This window comes from Megachile rotundata, chromosome 9 (genome assembly GCF_050947335.1).
Source record: "Megachile rotundata isolate GNS110a chromosome 9, iyMegRotu1, whole genome shotgun sequence".
Classification (NCBI taxonomy): Eukaryota; Metazoa; Arthropoda; class Insecta; order Hymenoptera; family Megachilidae; genus Megachile; species Megachile rotundata.
In genome coordinates this window covers 17,611,442-17,634,429 of record NC_134991.1, presented here as the reverse complement: position 1 = coordinate 17,634,429, position 22,988 = coordinate 17,611,442, and the positions used below count along the sequence as shown (strand labels likewise).

General features: G+C 49.0%; 2 protein-coding genes across 7 annotated transcripts in view; both read left to right on the top strand.

Annotated features, from left to right (window-relative positions):
* The first annotated feature begins 5,709 nt into the window (after nt 1-5,709).
* Nucleotides 5,710-18,930, top strand: otd2 (homeotic protein ocelliless). Of its 5 annotated transcripts, none has more exons than XM_076535573.1 (7): nt 5,710-6,695; nt 12,881-13,230; nt 13,337-13,488; nt 15,516-15,700; nt 15,873-15,990; nt 16,174-16,285; nt 16,366-16,523. In XM_076535573.1, exons 2-7 carry the CDS (start codon nt 12,975-12,977, stop codon nt 16,383-16,385), a joined length of 843 nt encoding a protein of 280 aa, XP_076391688.1. In that variant the 5' UTR covers nt 5,710-6,695; nt 12,881-12,974; the 3' UTR covers nt 16,386-16,523. The 5 variants fall into 5 exon arrangements, with proteins under 5 accessions (XP_076391688.1, XP_076391687.1, XP_076391684.1 ...); XM_076535572.1 differs by lacking the exon at nt 15,873-15,990 and adding an exon at nt 16,688-18,930 and having other exon boundaries at nt 5,716-6,695; nt 12,881-13,215; nt 16,366-16,572; XM_076535569.1 differs by lacking the exon at nt 15,873-15,990 and adding an exon at nt 16,688-18,930 and having other exon boundaries at nt 5,717-6,695; nt 16,366-16,572.
* A 267-nt stretch (nt 18,931-19,197) lies between these two features.
* LOC100879278 (tyrosine-protein kinase-like otk) overlaps nt 19,198-22,988 on the top strand; it is a 35,602-nt gene continuing 31,811 nt past the window's right edge. The window contains exon 1 of one of the 2 annotated variants that reach the window (XM_012296283.2): nt 19,198-19,485. In XM_012296283.2, coding sequence (XP_012151673.1) covers nt 19,443-19,485 — 43 coding nt within the window. In that variant the 5' untranslated portion in view covers nt 19,198-19,442. The remainder of the gene's footprint in view (nt 19,486-22,988) is intronic. The other variant, XM_012296284.2, reaches the window with a different exon arrangement.

Sequence of the window (22,988 nt, the reverse complement as noted above, 5' to 3'; positions counted from 1 at the left end):
CGAGAAGAGAGAGCCGGGAGAGAGGGTCCTATAAATAATTAGCGAGGAGTCGCTCTCCGCTCGGCGGGCGTAAGCCGCTTACAACCCCCGTTCGCTCTGCTCCTCGCCGAGCATCCACTATTCCCTGTAGCCCTTTGCTCGCTCTCGCTTAGGCTACCTTCCCTCGCCTCGATTCTCCACCGCCCGATTGCTCGCGACCACCACCCTCTTCCTCCTTCGCCTCTTGCTTCTTCTCTCGGTGCTCTCTCGGTGCTCTTTCGGTGCTCTTTCGGTGCTCTCTCGGTTTCTCTCCGCAAACGACGAGATTCCGGCCAGCGTTCGTTCTCGCGACGCGATGCAACCCTTCGTCCGGACCTATCTTATTACAATCTACGTTGACTACGCTCTGTCTCGCAACGTGGCTACGATATCATGAAAAATAGCAACAGTTCCCGAATGTCCACCGTCTAAACATTTTCGACGGTGTAATTCGAAACGGTGTCGGGTCGATCGGTCTAAAGATCGTTAAGTTAAATTACGCGCAATATCGTACAGAATTTACTTTTTAGACACTTACTTACCATTTTCGAGTTTTAACGAGAATTTAGATAGTTATTCCGCGCGGCATTGCCAGTAATTTTCCGCTTATACTTCGAGTACTCTTTTTCGAAGTACTCGTGAATTTGTCGTCGAATCCAGTCAGATTCCAACGAGATAAACAGCGATCATTAGTAAGAGGCAAATCGCGAACAGTCGTGTATCACGGAGCCGCAACAGCGTCGAAAATTCAACGACGTCGTTATTTCTTTTAAATCCATTTTACCGAATCGATAAGCGCAAATTAATTTGCTTTGCTGCGTTAAGAATTCTGACGAGATAATCGAGGATTACATAAATATGCGAATAATTAGTTGTAAGTTGCGAGGGGCCGTAATCCGAAGAAAAATTAAACGTAACAACGTACGCGAACGAGGCGAAGTTGAATTTCCGTCAACCTCGTAAAACGCTACTTATCTCGTCTCGAGCATAATTTGGGTCATAGTTGAGCCAGCTCCGTTGGCGAACCGTTAAAAGAGAAACCTTAGAACGCGACGATACGGCCGGGTCGAAAAGGATCGCGCGGTGATCGAACGCCGAAGAGCAACGATCCATTTCGCAGGGTACAGTCCAGATTTCCCGAGGGGATTCCACGGGGCGTAGGGAAAACGACGAGGCAGAGGGAAGAGATACCGAGCTTCGGTTATTAGCGATCACAAATAGGTTATTACGAACCCATTAATACAACGTAGCCACGAGACAGACGCGGTTCGTTCGAAATACGAATCGCGGATAGCGGACTTCCATCAAAACCCCTAGCGATCTTTCTTCCACCCTGTACTCCTCCTCGTGTCATCTCGTTTCCAGCTACCCTCCACGGACCTCGGTACTTGTCTGTTTTTACCAGCGACCGGTGGTGTAGGGTTTCCACGAGCCCCAGAGACCGGTAATCCGAGATTCACTTTGTGCGCAAGGTCTGCGTGCACGTAAAGCCGTAAGGGCGCGTGCACAGGCGTCGCGACGCCCCGTTTTACGCGTCCTTTTCGCGGATCGTCGCTCGTCCAGAACGAGAAATTTCTCGTGCTCTCTTCGTCGGTGTTTATCGCGGACGACCAGTTAGCTCGAAACCAACGGACGGGCAAGAAGAGCAGGGACCGAGGAATCGTCGAAAGGAGCAACGAACGAGGCGGGAATAAACGTAAGCTCGGCTAATCGACTAGGCAGCCACGGAGAGACCGTGCCACGTGCCGACCGGCAAACGCCACGACGTTGTTAGCCCAGTTAGTCAACATTGCCGCCTCCGATGTTAAGCCGATCCGTTGCAGCGGCGATCGACCCACTCGTCCCTCGTTCGTCCGTCTCCTGTCTATTTCGGCTACTTGTCGATTTCGCCGATTTTCTCGACTTTTACGGTTACCGCGATCGCTCTTCAGCGTAATACCGCGCGGACTGTCGATTTCTAGCTAACGAATTATTCTATTATCTCGACTTTCTTCGAATTCGTTTCACCGTCGGAGAGGAAAACGATTCGATATTATTTCATTGACTACCATCGATGTTATTGGTTCTGCAAGGATTAAATCAAAGTCAGTTTGTGGCTTCGTTTCGCGGAAATGTCTTCGATTCTCCGACACGCTTCTTCTTCTTTCCGTTGCGATTACTGGAATTCGCGCAAATATTAGGCAAACGCCGCGTCGTGGAAACGATTCGTGTATTATATACCGCAAAGCCTTTAACCAGTCTCGAAGCACAGTCGGTTGAGTTCGATTTGCCTCTCTTCCGTTTAATTATCCATTCAAACGGAAATAATCCTCGCGATAGAGGAGCAGCAGCGAACGCGTGTCGCTCATTAGTATCGATTAACGAACTCGATCGTCCCGAAAACGATAAATCAGTCGCGATGCCAAACATCGTGATCGCTAATCTTCCTCGTTGGACAGCGCTGTCGCTCTTCTCCGTATAACTTGTAGGAAGGATAAAACGATTCGCGTTGCATCGATCGGGTCGCGTACGATTCAATTTCTTTTCTGTTTCGAAGCGGTGGGCGTTGCGTCGAAAGTCGAACACGGTAGAAAACGGAAAGGAAGAAGGAAAAAAAACCGGACGAGTCGGTCTCGCTTTGTTCGAAGGAAATGTTTCGCGTTCGACGGAATGTCGGATCGTTCGGACAATGCGAGGAAGGAAGCAACCGGAGGACGTAGGAGCAGGTAGGTGAACGAGCAAAACGACCGGTGCAATCGTGTCTATGGTCCAGCACCGACAGAAGCGATCAAAAACTCGTTAGTCCCGCTTCGGATTTCGAGATAATAAATGTGGGAACTCGGATTGCTCTCTCGGGACACCCACTCCGTCGGCCTTTATTCGCTTCTTCTTCCTGCCTCCGGTCTTACGCGATTTACGATTTACGCGCGAATCGGAACAACAGCAATTTCCTGCCGTCCATATACGGTTCGTTCGGCATCTGATCTGGAAAGGTATAAATATTCCTGTATTTATCTTTAATTAGAAACGAACAGTTTGGGTATCTTTCGAAGAGTTCGAAAACGCGTAGTCTATTCGAAACGAATTACAGTATCGTCGCGTCGTTGCTCGAGAGTCGACGTGGTCGCATCTTTTGTAATAGAAACCGGCAAAAGATGTCGCGTACCGTAGCCGCGTCGGGAGTATCCGTATTTTGACACGGAAGAAAGTCCGCGGTAGACCTTAGACTCGAGTGACTGTCGAGAATCAATTTCTTAGCGGTCGATCGTTATCGCGATTCCCGTGAGTATTACGCGGCAGAATTACGTGAATGGTGGACGGGATTGGGGCCTCCGCGGGGGCCCCGTTCGAGGATCGTCCATTGTTTGGGAGAAATCGAATTACGAGAAGACGTCGATCGACGAGTTACGTAGCCGTGACTGGATTTCGATTTCTCGAATGCAACGCGCCTCGTTTCTCGTTTCACCGTCGCCTCGCCTCGTTATCTCGCGTTTAAAGAGCCGAAGATTCCCCGAAGAAGCACCTGCCAGGCGAATCGTGACGGTGAATGGTTCCCGTGGGGTCGTCCGAGATGACCGGCAGAAACGTCTCGCGAAAGAATAAAAGCGACGCCTCGGATCCACTCCGAGGATTTTTCCTCTCTCGCGCCGATTCTATCTGCCGTTTACGCGATCAATCACCATCGATGCCGTTCGTTGTCGCCGTGGGTGGAACACGGTATTCGATTCGATCGATCGTATACGTATACCTTACGAGGAACGAATCGAACGGTAGTCGAACGACGAAAGCGCGCGGTATAGATCACCGATAAAGGATCCCCGGGACGATAATCCACGGGCCTGGATTAACGACGACTCGAAGATCGATGGAATCCAATTAACGTCGGTAGGGTACACCTAGATGCGCCGCGCGGAAAGAGACGCGTCGCGATCGGGAAAAATCTTTCGGGATCGTCGTTTCGATCGCGGACACGGACGACGACGCTAATACCTCCTAGTAACCTCGAGACGCGTGTGACCCCGGGTAATTCATTGACTTGGTAACTCGGTGACTTTCACCGGTGATTTACGCGAAAGCTTCATAAGCGGCTTGCCTCAGTTTCAAATTCCATACCCCTTCCCTCCGGCGTTGCATCGGTCTCTCTTCTTCCGTCTGGTTGAGCCGCCCTGTTCTCGTCAATGAGCTTCTACCCTACGCGAGACAGAAATGGAGGGGAGCTATTCGAAGCGACGAAACGAGAAGAAAGCTAGAGAAACGGAGAAGAGGGAAATCGAGACGGGAGGGACGGGGGATAAGAGGAACGAGGGGTAGAAAACGTAGCAAAGGTTATTTGCACCGAGTTGTCTTTTTTTCGGTGCTTTTTGTTCGAACGGTTTGTCGAACGGCTCAGCCGGCTGATCTTCGGGATGATGAGCATGAACTACATTCTATATAAAGGCACGGGAGTATTTGAAGCCTCGTTCGAATGCGCTTTCGCGGTGTGCCGCGTATCGATCGTTTAACCGGAGCCTCTCTCTTACGAATTTCCGTCTTGTTCGACAATTTTTCGGAACGATCTCGAATCTTATCGCGAATCTCGTCGCCGCGCCGTTCGGATAACGACGCGTGTCCCGTCCGCGGGACAGCTGCGTTTTTCATCGCGATCGTGACCGGACAACGGGTAATCCCCTCTTGTTACCGGTTGTTTCGTTCGATGACGCGTGCAATAATCCTCGAGCGACGCGTTCAGCTAATTAAGATCGACGCGGCGAGTGCGCGAGATAACGAAGGCGCGAAAACGATTAGCCGCGTCCGTGGAAACGTTAGGAGACGAGCGCGACGGATAAAATAGCTTTAGCTCGAATCTGGAAATCTCGTGAAAGCGCGTCGAGCAAGTTATCGATCGATGAAGCGCGAAAAAGCAAATTCTCGAGACGTCGTGGCGATCGGATACCATCGGATCGAACGAGAAAAAATAGAGCGAGCTCGGTGGTCCGAACGAATCGAGCGTCACGTGCCGGTGACTCGCGCGACGAGTCAATTGGTCAATAAGGAAAATTGGCTAAGAGTTCATGAATGGGCCGGCGTGAATAAAGTGGCTGCATGTTAGTATAGGTTTATGGAAGCAAGCCGGTTTTAGCTACGCTAATAGCATAGTAATGCTGGCTGATCTTTTCGAAATCCCGTAAGAGCATTAACCGCTCGCACGTGAGCAAGTTAAATTGCTATGTTGTGGGTATACTGCCGGCTATGTAGCTATCGTTTGACTACAGGGTGTAACGAGAGAAGGACGATTTCGGAGCGGAACGTCCGTCGCGTCGGCTCCTTCTTCGCTTCTCTAACCAGATTACGATCGCGAGCCTAGAAACTCGAATCGAAGTTGTCGGTAACGCGAAAATTAACTGGGAAATCGTTCGGTTGGCGCAAACATCCCCGAACGAAAACAACTACCCTGTCCGTTCATTTTCCCGTAATTTATTCGCGCGTCTTCGTGGAATAGGTCGAAGAAGAAGAAGAAGAAGAAGGAGGACAGAGAGGGAGAGCGAGAGGGAGAGGAAGAGAAGACCGGACCGGAATATATTTTTAGAGACGGACTGTACGTAACGCGGCGGTGAGCAAGCGTTGCCATCGCGGCTGGTAAGGTTGGTTCGCGAGAACGCGCGCCATTGGTTCCCCACCGTAACTCCTGGTGGTCGAAGGTACGGCCCTAACCACGCCAACTTTTCACGAGCAGACGCGGTTCGACGTCGTTCGCAGCCGCGTCTCGCTTCCTCGCTTCGCGATCGACGTCTTTGTACTCGTTTCGTTTCCCTCTCTCGTTCCGGCGCGGACCAGTTTCGCTCCTCGGGCATAACCAACTCGCGCCGTCCTCGTCCCTCTTCGCGATCGCGCAAACGCGTCCACGTCGCTGTCTCGCTCGCTCTCCGTCGCGCCGTGCTCACCGTATCTCTCGCTCCCGTTCGCAGTCCGTCCTGCCTACGCCAACGAACCGATCCCCACCTGGTCGCTTCTCGATCCCCACCGGTGCACGGTTACCTCCCCTCGGCCCTCCCCTCGACCGACTGCCGGTCCGGTCACCCGCGGCGAGCGACCGAGCGCCCCCCTCGCGCATAACCCCTCGGCCAAGAGAGCGATCCGTAACAACTAAAGTTCTCGTGAAAAGTTGAGCCGGGCTCTCCTACGCCCTCCTGCTATAATAGCCGCGCTCGCTGCTCTCTCTACCTACCTAGTCTATCCCTGTCCATCTGTGCCGGGTCTGTCCCACATCCCGCATACGGAACGCCAGCCGACACGCAGCCAGAGGGAAAGAGACGGACTGACGGCCGGGACGGGACGGAGCGGAACGGCCGCGATCACGGAGAAACGCGCTGCTAAAGCGAGAAACCGAGAGGGAAGACGATCGGCTGATAAAGCGAGAAGGAGAGAGGGACGCGGCCGGATTAGGGAATAGAATAGTCATTATCGGTCTACATATCCGTGATATACTCTATCGGGCGTCCTCGTAGTGCGAAACGTCGTGGCGCAGTAGCGACGAACGTGTGTGCCCCGTGCGACCCAACGACACTACCGACCGCATCACTGGATACACCTAACCTTTGTTTTCGCCACCCTGTCCGACTCCACCGCCGGTGCCGGCTCCACCTCGTCGTTCGCGACCACCGAGGATTGCTCCGTACGCAACGGGAATCTACGTCGACGATTCTAGTCGAGGAACACGGGTAAGTGTTTGTTTGTTCGTTTCTCCGTTATCTCGGAATCGCGAGTGCGTTCCGCGACTTTCCGCGACTCGCCGGAAGACGACGCGCGAATCCTCGTCGATTTGTTTACCGGTCGCCGCGTTAGTTAGCGCGCGTCGGAATCGCCGATACGCGCGGTGACGTTCCCGAACGGCTCCTCGAGTCCGAATCTCTGTGCTTTACGAATGAACGACGTCCGCGAGACGTCCGAGCGAAACGTCCAACGACTCGGCCTATGGAAATTGTCACGGTACCTCGAAACGTAAAAACCGCGATGAAATTCGAACGATTCGAAGCTGGTTAACGACGAGAACGACGAATCCGCCAGCGACGCGTCTATCGATCCAATGTTTACCCGTTTCGTAACAGTGACTGGGCTTCCCTCGACGGCTACATCGAAATCTCGTGATTTACGAGCAATCGGAATTCGCCGACACCGTGGACCCGTTAAACGTCCGACTCCGTGAAAACTGCGAATTTCGCCGCGCAAAACTCGCCCTCCTTCGTAGAAACGTGTCTGCGGTATCAATTCTTTTATGAATATCGAATCCCTCGTACGATTACTTTTTCGTGGTAAACGGACAAAAAAATCTGGCTACGCGAATGGGAAGGGGAAAACCCGACCAAACGAATCAACCGAATTCGGATGCTGCGGTGCGCGAAAACCTCGAAAATGCCGGCATTTAATCGGCGAAGCGTACGCGGAAGCTTTCATCCGGCCAAAGAGAGAATATAAATTTGCACGCGAGCGTACAACTCTGAATTCGCGGTGCGATATTCCCAAACAGCGAGAGAACTGTTTTTTTTTATTCCTTCCCCTACCCTATCATCGCGAGAAAAAGGTTCGCCGAATTACGCTCTATTCGAAAATAACCGCGTTGCGTTCTACAACGAAACACGGAGAGTTCGATTCGTTTGTTGATTTTCAAAGCAAACGACTCGAGAGACGTATCGTATAATTCGCGTCGTATTCGCGTGAGCGTCGGCGAGCGTTCTACTAATTTTGTTAGGTCATCGATGATTCTTTGTTGTCGCCCATCGGTTAAATAATCGCTCGACACGTTTTTGGACAAATTTTAATCCGCTCGTATTTCTTTCCCGCCTCGATGTTTTTGTCGAGATCATGAAATGGAGTGGAAAAAAGAATAGACTATCAAAAATCGCGACTATAGCACGCTTATATGTATGTGTATCGTATAAAACAGAAAATTTCATTTCGCGAAAGGTCTCAAGTTTATTAAAAAAAAATAATAATAAATAAAAATAAAGGATCTGATTACATCGGGGAGTTTCTTCCATTTAGCGTTGTTAACGCTTTCACCGGCGCAGTAGTATCGGTCGTGTATAGTCAGACATATTGAAACTCTACTTACGTATTCATGTACGCTGTTCAATAGCCATCTGGACTCGTATCGTTCAATAGACTGTTTCTTAAAGATTTTTGCAGGCCGAGTAAGAATTTCGGATTCGTTTTCCGTCAGCATTCTCGACTCTCGCGAAATTTTATCGACTAAAAAGATATCGCGTTCAAAACGGCAATACTCCGTTTAGTCTCCGATCAAACCGAACACAAATATCAAAACTATTTCCATGTTGAAAATATGTGCGAATGTTATCGGTTTCGGATGAAACAAGTGCTTAACGCGTCTGATGCCACGTGCATCATTTTGTTGAAAATTCCTCACGGAACGACGGGAACGGAGAGGAAAGTGTACTCGAAGAAACAACCGCGAAGGAAGGATTGCGGAGGACATTTGGTAATTCGGCAACTGGGTGGAGGAAAGGAGCAACGGCGAACGTTGTCATCGAATGCTCGGAGAATTTTCGCGGGAAGCTCGAATCGCGGTCGTGATCGCGGAACGAACAGATTCGGCTCCGAAACGCTGGATCCACGGCAAACGTGCCGGCAGAGTTGGCCAGCAGGATTTCCACGGAAATAATCTGCTTACGGTAATCTTCTTGGCTTGCCTCCCTCCCGGTTAAGGTCCGCCTTCCACGAGGAGGACCTTCGTCTCCTCGTCGCGTTTACGCGGTGGAGCGTCCTCGACGGGAGCGGAGAACGGTTCGAATCCTAGTCGGTGCCGGGATTTCGTACGATAGCGGAAACCCGATGCTTCCGCTTGGCCGTTCGTTTCGAAAGGAACCCCTATCGCGGCGTGATTGGCGGCAAATTTAAACTCGGTGCATAGTTGTCAGTTGAAACGACACGATCGCGCGTGTATCGTTCGAAAGGAGAAAAGGAGACGGCGAAACGACGCGATCGTCGTTTCAGCGCCGAACCGAACCGGAAGAAAATCTGCAGGAATCGAGCGAGTTTCGTAGCGGTTCGACGATCGCCGGTGTGGTCTTAGAGCAAAAGGGAGAGGATGAAAGCTGGGGAAGAAAGGAGACGGAAGAGAACTCGAAGAAAAGAAAAAGGCTGATCCCCGTTAGGAGGAGGGTACTGCAACCCCATTGGAATCTTTTTTTCCAGCCAAGAATAAAAACTAACTACCCAAGTGAGAGAACAACCCTCGAAGATGGGTATATACGGTACATATATACGTGTCTAGTTCGTAGCATTTCCACGGGAATTAAGTTTTACGCTCAATGAACGCGCAACAACGGAGTCCCTCCGGCTAAATTGCATTCAAGGCGAAGAGACCGTTTCCTCGTGACTATGCGGATGCCACCTCTTAAAGAAGGTATTCAAAGCTACGAGATACCGATGTGCCAGACGGTTCGCGGACAGCTTTTGTTCCGCGAACGAGTCCACCCTCGACTTTCCACCGCCCAGACCTTCTTTCGACGAAATCTCTGCGCGATCGTTCGACGTTTCGATGTTTCGTCGCCTCAACTAGAACGTGCAGTGACGCGAATTTTCGTTTGATCGAAGACGCGAAGGCTACCGCGTGTCGAGTATCCGTTAAATTTCAACTCGTGACGGGATGTTTATCGGTCGTACGATTTTCAATTTCGTTGAAAAGAGGGTAATTTTCAGTCTGTGCCGTTATATTCGATCGAACGCGATGGAAATCGAGTACGAGCCGTTCGAAAGGATTTAAAAACGTGGAAATATTTGTCGATGACTAGGAAGATATAAAGAGTAGTTGGGAAAATCGATTAATACCCCGCAAGAAGTTTTCGACTTTTCCCGATTCCATCGGCGCCCGGTACTCTCCTGTTCGCGCACAGACTGCGTTACGTACGGGTACGCGACCATTGTGGACGCCAGGGAGCGACAGAGTGCTCTTCGGGAACAATGCGGTTGTGTGCAAACACTCGTGGAAACAATGCACGGCCGGAACTTAACTTTCCGCCGGAGTCGCAGCCTCTCTCCTCGTACACCGTCGAATACAATTTCCGAGCAAACTGTACTCGCACACTCCGCGAATTTCATCCTTCGATCCTGCTACGCTGCCTCGAAATTATTATCGAGAACCAGAGATTTATCTTGGCAAGTTTTTTCGTAACCCCGAAGTAATCGGAAATTCGTACGTAATACTTTCGAACCATTAGGGATACTATTAAAATTACGTCAGAGATCGAAAATCCTTAATATGCGACGATGTCGCGCTAAACATAGTTTTTTCCACTTTGTTGATCGACGCGATAAGCGACCTCTATCCGGTTGCAACGAAATCCGGCAAAATAAAAACTAATATTAACGCGTGAAATGGTTGAGCGCGAACGAGCGGATGGTACGTAATAATGGAGATTTAACAGTCATTAGAGACAAGGTGGCGTTATACATATACGTCGTTCGGTAACATAAAGTGTTTGCAGTAGGGTCTGACCAAATCGAAGGGCGAGAGTGGAAGCGGGGGTGGTCGGTAGTTGTAGCGAGAGATCGATTGATCGGGGGTGGAAAAGGCAGGCTTGCCGTTCGTCTTTCTCTCGCCGAGCGTATCTCTCGCCCAGCGTTGTGCAGCAGGCTCGTAGACTAGTCGAGTACCCTCGAGGACCAATCGAGTGGCGACTTGGGCATTTTGCCCGCACTTGGCGGCCCTGTAACAAGTGCATTGTCCTGTGCGCCAAACTGCACAAAGATAAAGAAACCTCTCTTGCCCACCGAAGAGGTTCCCCCGCATCCCTCGCTCCGATTTCGCAGCGGTCTTTTAATATCGCGCCAGTGCAAATAAGCGTGCCAGCTAGTCCTTCTCCCTCTTTCGACTACCCCCCTTTATCTTTTTGTTTCGCAAAGTACTCGCATTTTCAGCGTAACCCTCGAACCATCGTTTCTTCCGCGCAAAAGAACATTCGAAATTCTAGGGAAACAGGTGCTCGTCTTATTACGCTTTAAATCAGCCAAGTTGTCGCGTGGTACGACGAACGAAGAGTTTGCTCGTAACGAGTGCTTTGTGACTAGCGTAGAGCGCGAGACCGCACAAAGGTATAGGATATTCGCGCCTGACTCGCTTCACGAGGACCCTCGACGACGTAGGCCGCCCTTTTCTTCGCTGGCCTTCTTTTCATAGCCAGCCAAATTTTAATATAGCCAGACCGGGTGAGGAGGCGTCACGGGGAAGCCTCGCGTTTTATGGATTCTCTTTCATCGGTCTGAAACTTCATTTCGCGGCAAGGATCCGCGGCAAAGACCTCGTAATTAAACGAGAAAATCGTGCTCGTTTCGCATTGTTTCGAACCTCCCTACCAGCGGTTTTCTCGCTCTTTTATTTTCTCGCGAAAACACGAACACGGCGTACCATGACAGACCAGAAAAATCGAGTGGCGATCGAGAGGACTCGTTTCGTTCGTAACCGCGAGAAGGAACTTTCGCTCGAATGCTCCGAGAAGCACCCTTCTTTCATCAGGGAATTCGTAGTTACGCCACGCAGAAGCCATCGAAACGGGAACAATGCTTTATTAAAGCGGGTTTATCGATGCGAAATTTCATTTTGCGCGAGCGTACCCGCGTTCGAAACGAGATCCACGAGCGTACAGCAATATTGCATCGGAAACGTGGACGAAAGTCGCGCTCGAAACTTTCGTCTCGATTCGCGCGCTTGTTACTTTCGCGTCGATTCGAGTTTAAGTTGACTTTTATTAACTGGTTGGAACGCTTACGAATAGTATAAGCAACGACCGTGCATCGTACCATCGCATCGTAACGAATCGAAGATGCCACCGATGGCCGACGCGACGCGTAGAATTTCCATTATTTCGTTGATCCTCCCCGGATCGCGAATCGTATCGGAAATACACGGGGACCTTCTGCGCGGCTGTCGTCGTTCGATTGTTTTTCACGTCGCACATGTTAATTAAGAACCGATTAGCCGGTTTTAATCCGAAACATATGCCAGACGGTGGAGCTCTCCTCCCCGTTCGAGCTCCGAGCAACGAAACGATATTCTCCCGGGAACGATAACGAAGACGACAACGGCGACGTGGAGGACGACGCAGATGCGGAACGGAAGGGCAAATAAATTAATAAGGCCAGGTTACGAAGGTGCGAGATCGAAAGCCGAGCGGTACCGGCTTCGCTAGAACGACGACGTTCTTGACTTTGTAATCGGAGAGGATAAAACGCGGCTTAGGCAGCGGCTAAAACGTGAAACGGAAAGACACTGACTCGACCAACGCGTCCGAGATCGAGCCCTTTTTCGACCCGGTTCTCGGTTTTCGAGAGGACGCGACGCGTTTTCGGAATTAGCCTCCTCGTTGTCCGTCTACGAGGCGAATCAACGGCTTCGAAGAGTGCCGTGGAGTCGTGTTGCATCTTCTTCGGATTATCCGGCGATCAAGCCAGCTGCCAACCGCGCCATCCTCGATTCTACGTCCCCATCTTCCGCGATCGCTTTCGATATTCGTGCATCGGGAACTTTCCGTTAGTCGTGACTTCCGTTCAGAGACCGGTATCGCGTTGCGATTGTTCGAAAAGAATCGTCGAAAACAACAGTCGCGGGATCGAAGTGCGCGAGTTTCAATATTTATGCGTAAATTACGATCGACTGACGCGTTCGAATATCGTCACTGACATGGCGCGATAACGGTTGCCTCGACGTTAATTAGAAATTCGACATTTTCCAAAGTTTCGAAAGTCGCGAAGACGTATCGCGGGTATTTTGGCGTTGGTCAAGGTATTTATCGGGTCGATTCTCGTTCGATGTTTCGAAACTCGTAAAAATCGTCGATTCCGCCGGGGCGAAATAGGTAGAGAATTAATCGGTTTTGAATTTGCACGACAGAAGCAGCGGGTAATTCCGTGGCGCGGAGGAGCTTGGCTTAGACGCGGCCGCGAGGCGCGGGGGGGTGGTCGTGGTGGGGGCCGAGGGGGTGGTGATGTGGCCGAACAGCCTGGGCGGTACTTCCGGTTGCAGCGGAGGCGCCGGCGCCACCGATCTCGGGGGCCTCGCCGCCTCCACCACCTCGGCCTCCGATCTTTTCGGGCCCGCCGCGTTTGGCGCGTCCGCGGCCGGGCCCTACGGTGCCCTCAAGACCAACCCTTACGTCAGTGCCCTCGGTATGCCCCCGATCGAGGCTCTTCACACCACTATTGGCTACCCCGGTTGTACTCCTGCTGGTGAGTCCTACTACTGTGAGTGCCACTCGTTATTTTATATTATTACTATCATTTCTATAGAGAACGAATGAAAGAACGTTGATCCGCTATTAAATATAGTATATCGGATATTCCGTTAAAGGTAATCCAAGGAAGCAACGAAGGGAGCGAACAACCTTTACCAAAGCGCAGTTGGACGTTCTCAACGGACTTTTCTCCAAGACCAAATATCCGGACATTTTTATGCGAGAAGAAGTGGCGATGAAGATCAATCTTCCGGAGTCGAGAGTGCAGGTACGTCGGAGCAACTTTCGCAAAACTGTACGAAACGTTGCTGTCGTTTAACTTCCTAAGAATGTTGGAGGTGCACGTTTTCGATGCGACCGTTTTTTCTATCGTAATTACTGTCCCTTTTCCGTAACAAACGAATCTTCGCGATCGACACTCGTGTCTCGATAAATGCGAAACGGTGTTGTATTTGTAAATAAATCTGTAGAAAAGTATCGATTGCAAATCCAGCGTAGTGTACGAAAACGAGTCTCGGTACCGTTAGCAGTTAATGGTGTCTCGTTACCGAAGGGTAGCACTGTCGGCACGCGTAGACAGCATCGATTTACTGGACGTTCGTGTTTCCCGTATATCGGGTGTTAACCGAGTTAGTAGTTCACCCTGTTAATTTGCGTACCGACGCTGTCAACCATCGTCTTTTCGTTGGAAAGCTTCCGACGAATTTCTACTCACGCAAACGTTTGTCGGTAGTTTCGAAAACGGAACTGTTCGTGGTAGTTTGTGGAATCGTTAATTTTCAACGCTGTCACGAACGACTTCGTGTCGTACGAATCGACTTTCGAAGCCGACAGACAACGAGAACGTGTCCGTGCATATTCCACCCTCATCGGTAGTGGAAAGGGCACACCGCATCCGCAATTGCGGACCAACGCACCTGGTCCCAGCCCCGTCAACGAATTCAATGGATTCAACCGGACCCATAGTCTTCAGCACGTTCGTCGCCGACTGCAAAACTTGACGCTTCTTGTCCGTGATCGTGTTCTCTGACCCTCGTGTCGTCTTCCGATCGAAAATCTATCGCAAATTTCTTTTTGCTCTTTTATTTCGTTTCAACGCTCTCCTCCATTTTACTTCCTCGTCACTTCCTGGTCTAGCGAGATCGATCTCTCCAGCGAACATCGACTAAACTTTCAGAAACAGCGCGACGAATCGGTATTTCGATTATTTCAAAATGAAAATTATTTCTCAACATTTGCATACCGGATGTTTAAAAAAAATGTTATTTTACGGTTTGGTCGATACGAGCGATTTGCTGGTTTTGACCGATAGCGTACATACGCTATATACATAATTTATCGGGTCGGGACTAGAGAATTTGTACAGAGTAGGTAGAAATATACAGCGACGCTAGCAGCTTCAGTGGAAGAACGCGGGTTGCGCGTGTCGTTCCCCAGAAAATCCGTAGAAACCCAAGCTCACCTCTCCGCTTCTAACATTGATCGCGCAGGGCTTCTCTAGGTTCCTCTCTTTCTCGCCTCCTCTCCCTCTCCTCTTTGCTCTCGCCTCACCTCCGCCCACTCTCCTCTCTCCCTCTGTCGCTCTCTCTCTCTCTTTCATTCACCTCTTTATTCCCTGTCTTCGTTCTTCCAACCGTTTCGTTGTCTCGCGTCCTTCTCCAGAGGTCGTTCTCGCGTTCTGGAAATCTAGGAGGGCGAACGGTGGATCGAAGGACGAGCCAAGTTCGTTGGATGCTTCGCAGAAATTTCGAATCGATTCGACAGTTATTTCGAGAAAATTTCCTACTGTTTCCAGATTAAAACTTCGATAATTACCGACCTGACTTCCTGTTTGCGATCACGTATCGATAATCTCGCGATCGTTCGAAAAAAATTCCGAATTCAAGATGGCGTAGGACGCGTGTCGTGTAAAAGTGATCGACGCAAATGAAATTCCGGTATAATTATTCCTCCTCGAGGCAGTTTGGTTGATCCATTTGCTTGCCCGGTAATTTTGTCGCATCGACGAGAACGCAGTGGGATACGAGCACGCGTTACCGTAGTCGGCTTCGTTGGTAATTGATAGTTGCGCTGGCGGTGTATTCCCTTCTAATTGGCTATTATGCCAGCTTTGCGAAAAGCTTTGTACACCGTTTCGTATTCGCTTCTCGGAATCTCGTTCCGTTCGAGTCCCAAGAGCACCAATGGAACGCTGCGTTTCGTTCTCTCCTTTTGAACAACGATTGTCTTAATCGCTACTTTTTTCAAATGGTCCGGATTCCGTGTTTCGTTTGAAAATCACACGTGTGTGCGTAGGTGTGGTTCAAGAATCGCAGAGCCAAATGCAGACAGCAACAGAAGCAGCAGCAACAGCAACAGGACAAGGCACCGAGGTCGAAGAAACCCTCGGGAAATCCGACCAACAATCCGCCCTCTGGAAAAAGTCCTTCGATTGCTACCACGCCCACGCCTGCCGCCGCGGTGCCTGCCACAACACCCCTGTAACTATCCATTAATATCTTTGTTATGATATTTGCCTTTGCTTCGCTCGACCGCTGGAATTGCGGTAGTAAACAGGAGTATCGATTTATAAAATGAACTCTTGACATCTCTTATTATCCATGTTGTTGCGTACGCTCGGGTACTACGTAAGCTTTCTTTGACCAAGGATAGAAGGAAGACTTCCTACCGTGTGCGTTTGGTTTTGCGGGAACCTGAGAAAAATGTAACGCGGGCAGGGGACGCTTACGATGCACGCGACTGCATCCTTCCGGGCAAACGCATTGACCAAGTAATTAAACGAAAGTAGTTAAGCGAGATGATGGTTGAACGATAATCGTTCTTATCGTAGTTAGTCTCGGTGTCAGGATACAAGGATCGAGCTTCGTACAAAGAATCGTTAACGAGAGCTTACGATTGTACGAGATATCGGTTCGTTACTGTTCATTTTTATAGCGATAACTTGTGTGCGTAGAAGCGGAGGTACAGGTGGTTCGGCGGCCAGCTCTCCAGCTCTTCTCCGGGATTCCCCTCAGTACAAACCAGCGGGAAGTCTACTGTTGGCAGCCAGCACGACTCCTCCGAGCGTAAGTTATCGACCGAAAACACGTTTACCGTCCGTAGTCGGTACAGATGTCTTTACGCGTTGTTCGAATTCTCCGTTCAGTTAGGTGGAACGGTGTATAGTAGCGGCGGTAGCAGCAGTAGTATTTGGAGCCCGGCCGTGACGGAAAGCGGCGGGGGATTCCCGGGTGACCATCAGAGGTTAGCGTGGACAACAACCACCTCCCAGCAACAGTGCTATCAAAACTATTCTTCTTATTACACTAATATGGACTATCTGTCTCCTGCTACGCATCAATTGAACGTCGTGGTAAGTTCTGATTGTGAATCGATCGGAACGAGAATTGTCGGATGAAGAACCATCGGATCGTTGTCGCTCCATTTAGGATTCGATGTAATCATTGCGATATAATTATTGTCGACAGGATGGAGGAGGAAGCGGTTTGGACAACACGTGGAGTAAAACGAGGGACGAAAGTGCATCCTCCTGGTTTTACAACAGCGCAGGCTGGGGCGATCGGAAGTGAACCTGAAAGTCGCTGATTGATGCAAAACATCAAGGCTTCGGTACATATCATCGACAATAGATAAACGAACTTTGTGTCGCTGATTAAGCGGCGTGGAACGCGGCCAAAGACAGTCTTCTTCGTGTTAAGAGACATATCGTTGCGCGACGAATGCTCGTGTTATCGACTTTTCGCTGCGTGATCATCGAGTGTTATATCCGTTTCCTTGCGTTCAACGGAATCGAGCCGTGAAATTGTATTTTATCCAAGTATTCGTTTCGAGAAAACGATAGCGACCGGTGCGATGTTTCGACGTATTAAACGTCCGGTTTCCTTATCGCGAGATATTTTAACGAGATATTTTAACTAAAAGAGAAGAATACTTCTGTTTCCGGTCAAACTGTCGAATCATCGCGGAATATTCTTTATTTCGTTTAATCGTTTCGTCTATCACTTATTTCGATGTCATCGAGTAACAATCTGTAATTTATATCCGTGCTTCGCTAAAAAACAATATGCACCATAAAAATTGTAAACTTTCGTTCCATATGACAAAGGACAAATGAAATGTTCTCGAAGAGACGGCTGATTAAACGACTGGAAACGATGAAGCAAGTTTCCATTTGTCCTGACGTAACAGTCGAAAATTTACGCTTTCCACGACGTGTTTAGGAAAGATTTGTAGAGTACATCGCACTCGCCGGAACGAATTAAAACTCGAAGCGTTCGATTTAGTTTACCTCCGTTCATTGAAACGTGCAATCCTATTCGTTGTCGCGAAATATTCACTCGTTACTGACGCTAGTCATCTCGATGAAAGGGAAAATCGATGGAAATATTTCTGGTAAATAAATGATTTTAAAGAGGAGGAGAACAAATTCGTACATTTGGTATTACGTTAGTTCGTGTTTCGTTCGGCGTTTAGTCAGTGTTACGCGTGATATCGTTCGCATATCGAGAACGCGTCGTATCCCGCGAACGTTTCCTACTGTCACGCATCTTTTTTGTAATTAATACATCGTGACGATGCAACGTTCATCGAAAGATCACTTCTCTTAATATCGAGAACACTGATGTATATAATATAAATAGCCCTGCGTTGTTCGGAGAATGTAGTTAGTTGGAATTTGCAGGAAGCAACGAGAGAAACGGTAGATCCTTTTTGCTATCTTCGTTAAGGATATCCCAAGAAAAATTATGTACGTACGCGTTTGTGCGTGCACGGATATGTATCATGTACATACTAAGCATGAGTTGTACGCGTATACAGGCCGAGTTCAAAGTAATTAGTCGCAGTTTAGAATTGTTCCAAAGGATTCGAAGGAACAAACGTTTCGAACGATAGTCCACCGATTTCTACATCATATTTTTGGAGCTTTATTTGAAAAATATGGAACCTACCTCGAATACGTTTTTTTTTTGACAATTATTCGTACAGATCATGTTATCTATACGCTTATAGCGCATGAAAAGACGATTTCTTTTCAGAAAACTCAAGTTGGTGAAAGGATTACAGTGATCGGTTTTTGAATCATCCTGTATACGAGAACATGCCGATTATTTATGTACATATGTACCATTTTTCCAACGCATTTTCTGAATCGGGTGAAAATAATCGAACAAACGCCTGGACGTTTGTTTCGTTAATCGCGACGAAAGTTGATTCGATACCTTTGAACTTCGAAACTAAACAATTGTTCCAATAAATCGAAATAATTGTTTCTGATAACACGTCAGTCGATCAGCTTTATTCATCGAATGGTATCTATGAATCGTATCGTGGGTCTCGAATCAAAGATCGTACAATTGGACGCGCGATCAAAACCGAAAACGTTGATCGATCGTTTACATTTATGGACTTGTACATAGGAGAACTCGCACCCGTGCTCGAGATGGGTTGTTCGGTTTCTCTTTTCGTTAAATAAAAGACATCTCCGCAGATGCGAAACTTGGATTCAGCGTACACGATAGAAAAGACGAAGAGAAACATCAATATGTAAAGCGAGAAAAGTATATAGTTTAAATGTAGAGATGTAAGTAACGTGACTGTTTAGATTGTTATTATAAAATGCTATCGATAACGATACTACGACTACCGAGGGAGAGAACAACGACGTACGTGTCATAAGATGTATGAAATAATATATCAAACTTGAATTGTAGCACGTTGTCAATTTAATTTCGCTCGAAACGATCCGCTTCGTTCAATTTAAGCGTTAACTGGCGCGTTGCGTTGCCGGCGCGAAAATCAAGGTGGATATAGTAGGAATTTGGCTTATCGACGCGACGAAAAGTTTGAAATATCCACAGTCGGTAAAGACAGAGTAAGGGCCGTAGGACGGTTCCCTCTGGTGACTACACCCTGAGCAAACGGTACGACCGTGAACCGTGAACCCCAGGCATCGGGCATCGGGCAAGCAGGGGTCGCTCCGAGGCGGCGTGGGTTAGCAGCCAACGGCCTTCAGTATCGCGCGTCGTTTCGTGGTGTTCGGTTGGTTCGTTCTCGTTGTTCGTGTACAAGTGTGTTCGTTTCTCGATAAGCATCGAATCGAAGGGAATAGAATGACAGCGACGTGAAGCGTTTGGAGAAACGGGACCGTCTTCCTCGCGCTTTCACCCTCCAGTGACTTTCGAAGCTGCGCGTTTCATCCCCTTTTGGACAGTGTCGTAAAGGATGCGGCGTCTCGACGTAGTCACGCTCCTCCTCTTCTGCTATCGTGAGTACCGTACACGCGACGACGTCCTTTTCTTCTCGCGATTTTCTTAGCTCGCGGAATTACGGGCTCACGAACTCACGGAACTCGTGCAACGAATCATGGGAAGTGGAAGCAGAGAAAAAGGAAGACACCGAAAGAGGGATGCTATTATGGATGGGAACTCCTCTCCGACTCCTGGACGCGAAATCGTTCACCCTCGCGACGAGCTTTTTCAACGAACCTCTGCGCCTCTGTTTCCTTTCTTCTTTCACCGGCTGTGCCATAATTACGGTTAATTGGGCCTGACTGCCGCGACTCCCGAGACAAACGACCGCTTTCAGCAATTTGCCTCTTCTGTTTTCCAATCTGTGCGTCGTAACGTTCGATCGACGCGTTTCCAACAGATTTTCTTAGCTTTTCAATCGGTTGCAACTTTCTAGACCACTCGAATATTTATAGCCGTTTATTGCCTCTTTTATCGATACATCGGTCGATAATCTCGCGTCTCCCGACGAGGCCGTCTCCTCCGTTCCCACACTCGACCAATTCGAGCTCGAATCGGAGCTCGAGCGTGTTTGTTCGCTTCTAATCGTAATTGTTTCAACGATTCCGTACACCGAATCGTTCGCGTAATTTTCCTTTTTCGATACTGTCGTCTCGAATTCGACTCGAACTCGTTCACCCGAAATTCTGTTTTAAACGAGCGTGCTTTGCGTCAATAAATTGCTAGATTCTCTTTCTCGATAAGCTTCTCATTCGACAGACAAGTTTATTCGGGACCTTTTCTTAATTTGAGTATAATTGCTTGTAACTTTCTAAGCTATTCGAATATTTATAAGCAGCAGTCCTTTCGGTTAATGTATCGTTCGATAATATCTCGTTCGGTAGATTCTGAAACCAGTCCACACCCAAGACGAGTTTTTTTTTCAACTTCCGATTAAATTTTACATCGATCGTACTTCTCGAATCCGACTGTAGCGTCATAAATTACAGAAATATTTGGAAACTCGTTCAGATTTTAACTTACGTTTAAAGCTATTAAACAATTCCTTGGCCGTTCGCGTCGAGGTGCGATACGTGTATAAAAAATGATCTTTATTCGACCGCAGTTAGTTATCCCTTGCAACGCCTGTCGATAATTTCGCATCGCCGCAAGAAACGTCTATAATAAATTTATCGAATTTCCCGTGGGGACTATCGAACGTCCTATTGTCTTGCTGCCAAAACGGTATCGATGACCCTTTAACGCGATCGTCCAATCCTTTGAAGCGTTGAAAAAGGAAAGAAAGAAAGAAAGAATGAAAAAAGGTAAAAAAGAGAAAGAGAAAGGAAGCTCGTAGGTCCAATTTGCTGGTGGCAGAATCGGTCGTGCCGATCTCTCGCGTGCTTCGATATAAAATTCGACTTGACCGACGACGATGTTTCCGATAGCAGCGGCCGATGGTGGCGATGGCGATGGTGGCCGGGTGGATGCTGGCTATGGTCTCTCTTCATTGCGCGTGGATGCCGGCCGGTAACCCACTGCTTCTCTGTCCCTCCTTTTGCCTCTCGAAGAGAAGAGAACCGGTTCGATAGCCATGCACACCTAGAAAGCGAATATACGCAGACTCGCGACGGAAAAGGGGGGCCATAGTAGGTATCCACCTACCAAATATCGACGGTAAAGTCGTATGTGCAGCTACACGCGTGATTAAGGGCAAGAGTAAAAATTAGTAGGCAGAGATTTCGCGCGATACCTTATTTAGAAAAAAATTTCGACCGTGAGCGAATCGATTTCTCGGAGAAGCTCGAAAATTGGGCTTTGGAGTAATTTATAATCCGGAATCCGTACACGGTTTAGAAGATCCTTTAACGCCCGGATTATGTACATACGTTACCCTTTTTATCAAAATTATCCTATCGTTCGCGTACGTAAAAAGAGAGCAGCGATGGAATTGAAAGTGGGGTGGTCGATGGACGAGTGACGGTATACTTATGCCAACGATTTGGCTCCGCTTTTCCTTTCTCCGGCTGTTGGGCCACCGCGGCACCGGCCACTTGGCTATTCAGGTTGGTCCGGTGCTCCTAATTACGCGTCTCGGGTTACGGACGAGAACGACCCGTCCGGTCCCGTCGTGTCGTTCGGAGACGTCCTGTGCCCTGAAAAGGGGTACCAGTACTCCGGTACTTTTTTTCCACGTTGCTTTTCCTCTCTCCTTTTCTCTCGCGCTCTCGCTCCACGCTCTTTTTCCAGCGGCTGCCACTAAAGGTCCTTTGTCCGTGGGCCGGCGCGGCGTGCGCGGCTATTTTATACACCGAATGTTATTCAGCCTCGGAGTTGCTCGCCGTGCAATCTCTTTCTCCGTTCTCCGTTTTCTGTTTTCTCTTTCTCTGTTTAGCTCTTGCTCCGCGTAGCTGGTACACGGCGTGACGAAGACGCGGGTTCGAGGGGCGTAGAGGGTCGAGGAGGTACCAAGAAAAATTGTATTAGCCCTTTGATCCCTCGGCTGGGTAGAACGGCTCGAAAGAGAGAGGGAATAAAAGCGGAGGCCACGCGTAATGCGGCTATTTACGCATAAAGAGCGAAAACGACGCGCGTGTTTTCCACGGAGCTACCGCGATACGCGCTGTCAGGACAGGTCACGCTTCCTTCTGCGCCCCTTGTCAAAGCTCGTATTCTCTTTCTTTCACCGTAGCCCGTGATTCGCGAACGTGTTACGTTTTACGTCGCGTGCTCACCGTTTTCCTCGCGGAAATCGTAATCGCTCCTAAGCTCCTTTTCTCGCAACCACGCGCCCTGGGACGAATCGCTTAGGATCTAGACTTCTCGCGAATATCTAATACTTTGTGCTCGTATAAGTACTTTATCGACTAGCGAGAGGTACGATTTTATCGCGAAATAAATGAAAATAAAATAAACGAGGAAACATCGAAGGCTCGTAAGTGCGATAATCGCGAGCGAGTTCGAGAACGGTCACGGCGAACAGATACACGGTATCGTCGTTGATACCGAAGTTTCCGTTCCCGACAGGAAATGACTCGTCCTTTCTATTTTCCATCGAGTTCGACGATGGACCGCGTGGGTCGCTCCGGAAGAGGTTAAAACGTTCCGTAGCGAAGGAAAGCAGCGCTCGATGAGCCGCGTGCAACGCAAGGGACGCGGATAATATACGTACTTGGAGAGGCGACGAACAGCCACGAATAGGCTTTCTTTGAAATTTGCTCGCGCGTTCTCATTATACCGCGCGAGACTGCCGGAACGCTCGATCGGCCTTTTCCGTTCGACGAATTCCCTTTGATTCGTTCGCGTGAATGCCACCCTCGTCCCGCCTATCCCTCTTTATATCGCGATGCTCTCTCGATTTTTCAATTTTTTACGCGAGTACCTCTCTATCGTTTTCCTACGTAGCGAGCTGTTTCTTTTTCCAAACTTTCGAATCCTTTCGTTCCTCCGTGGAAATTGACGTCTGTCGTTGATAGGTTCAAATTTTCGTCCTAGTTTTAGTACTAGTAACGTTGGAACGATAGAACGTTGTACGGAACAT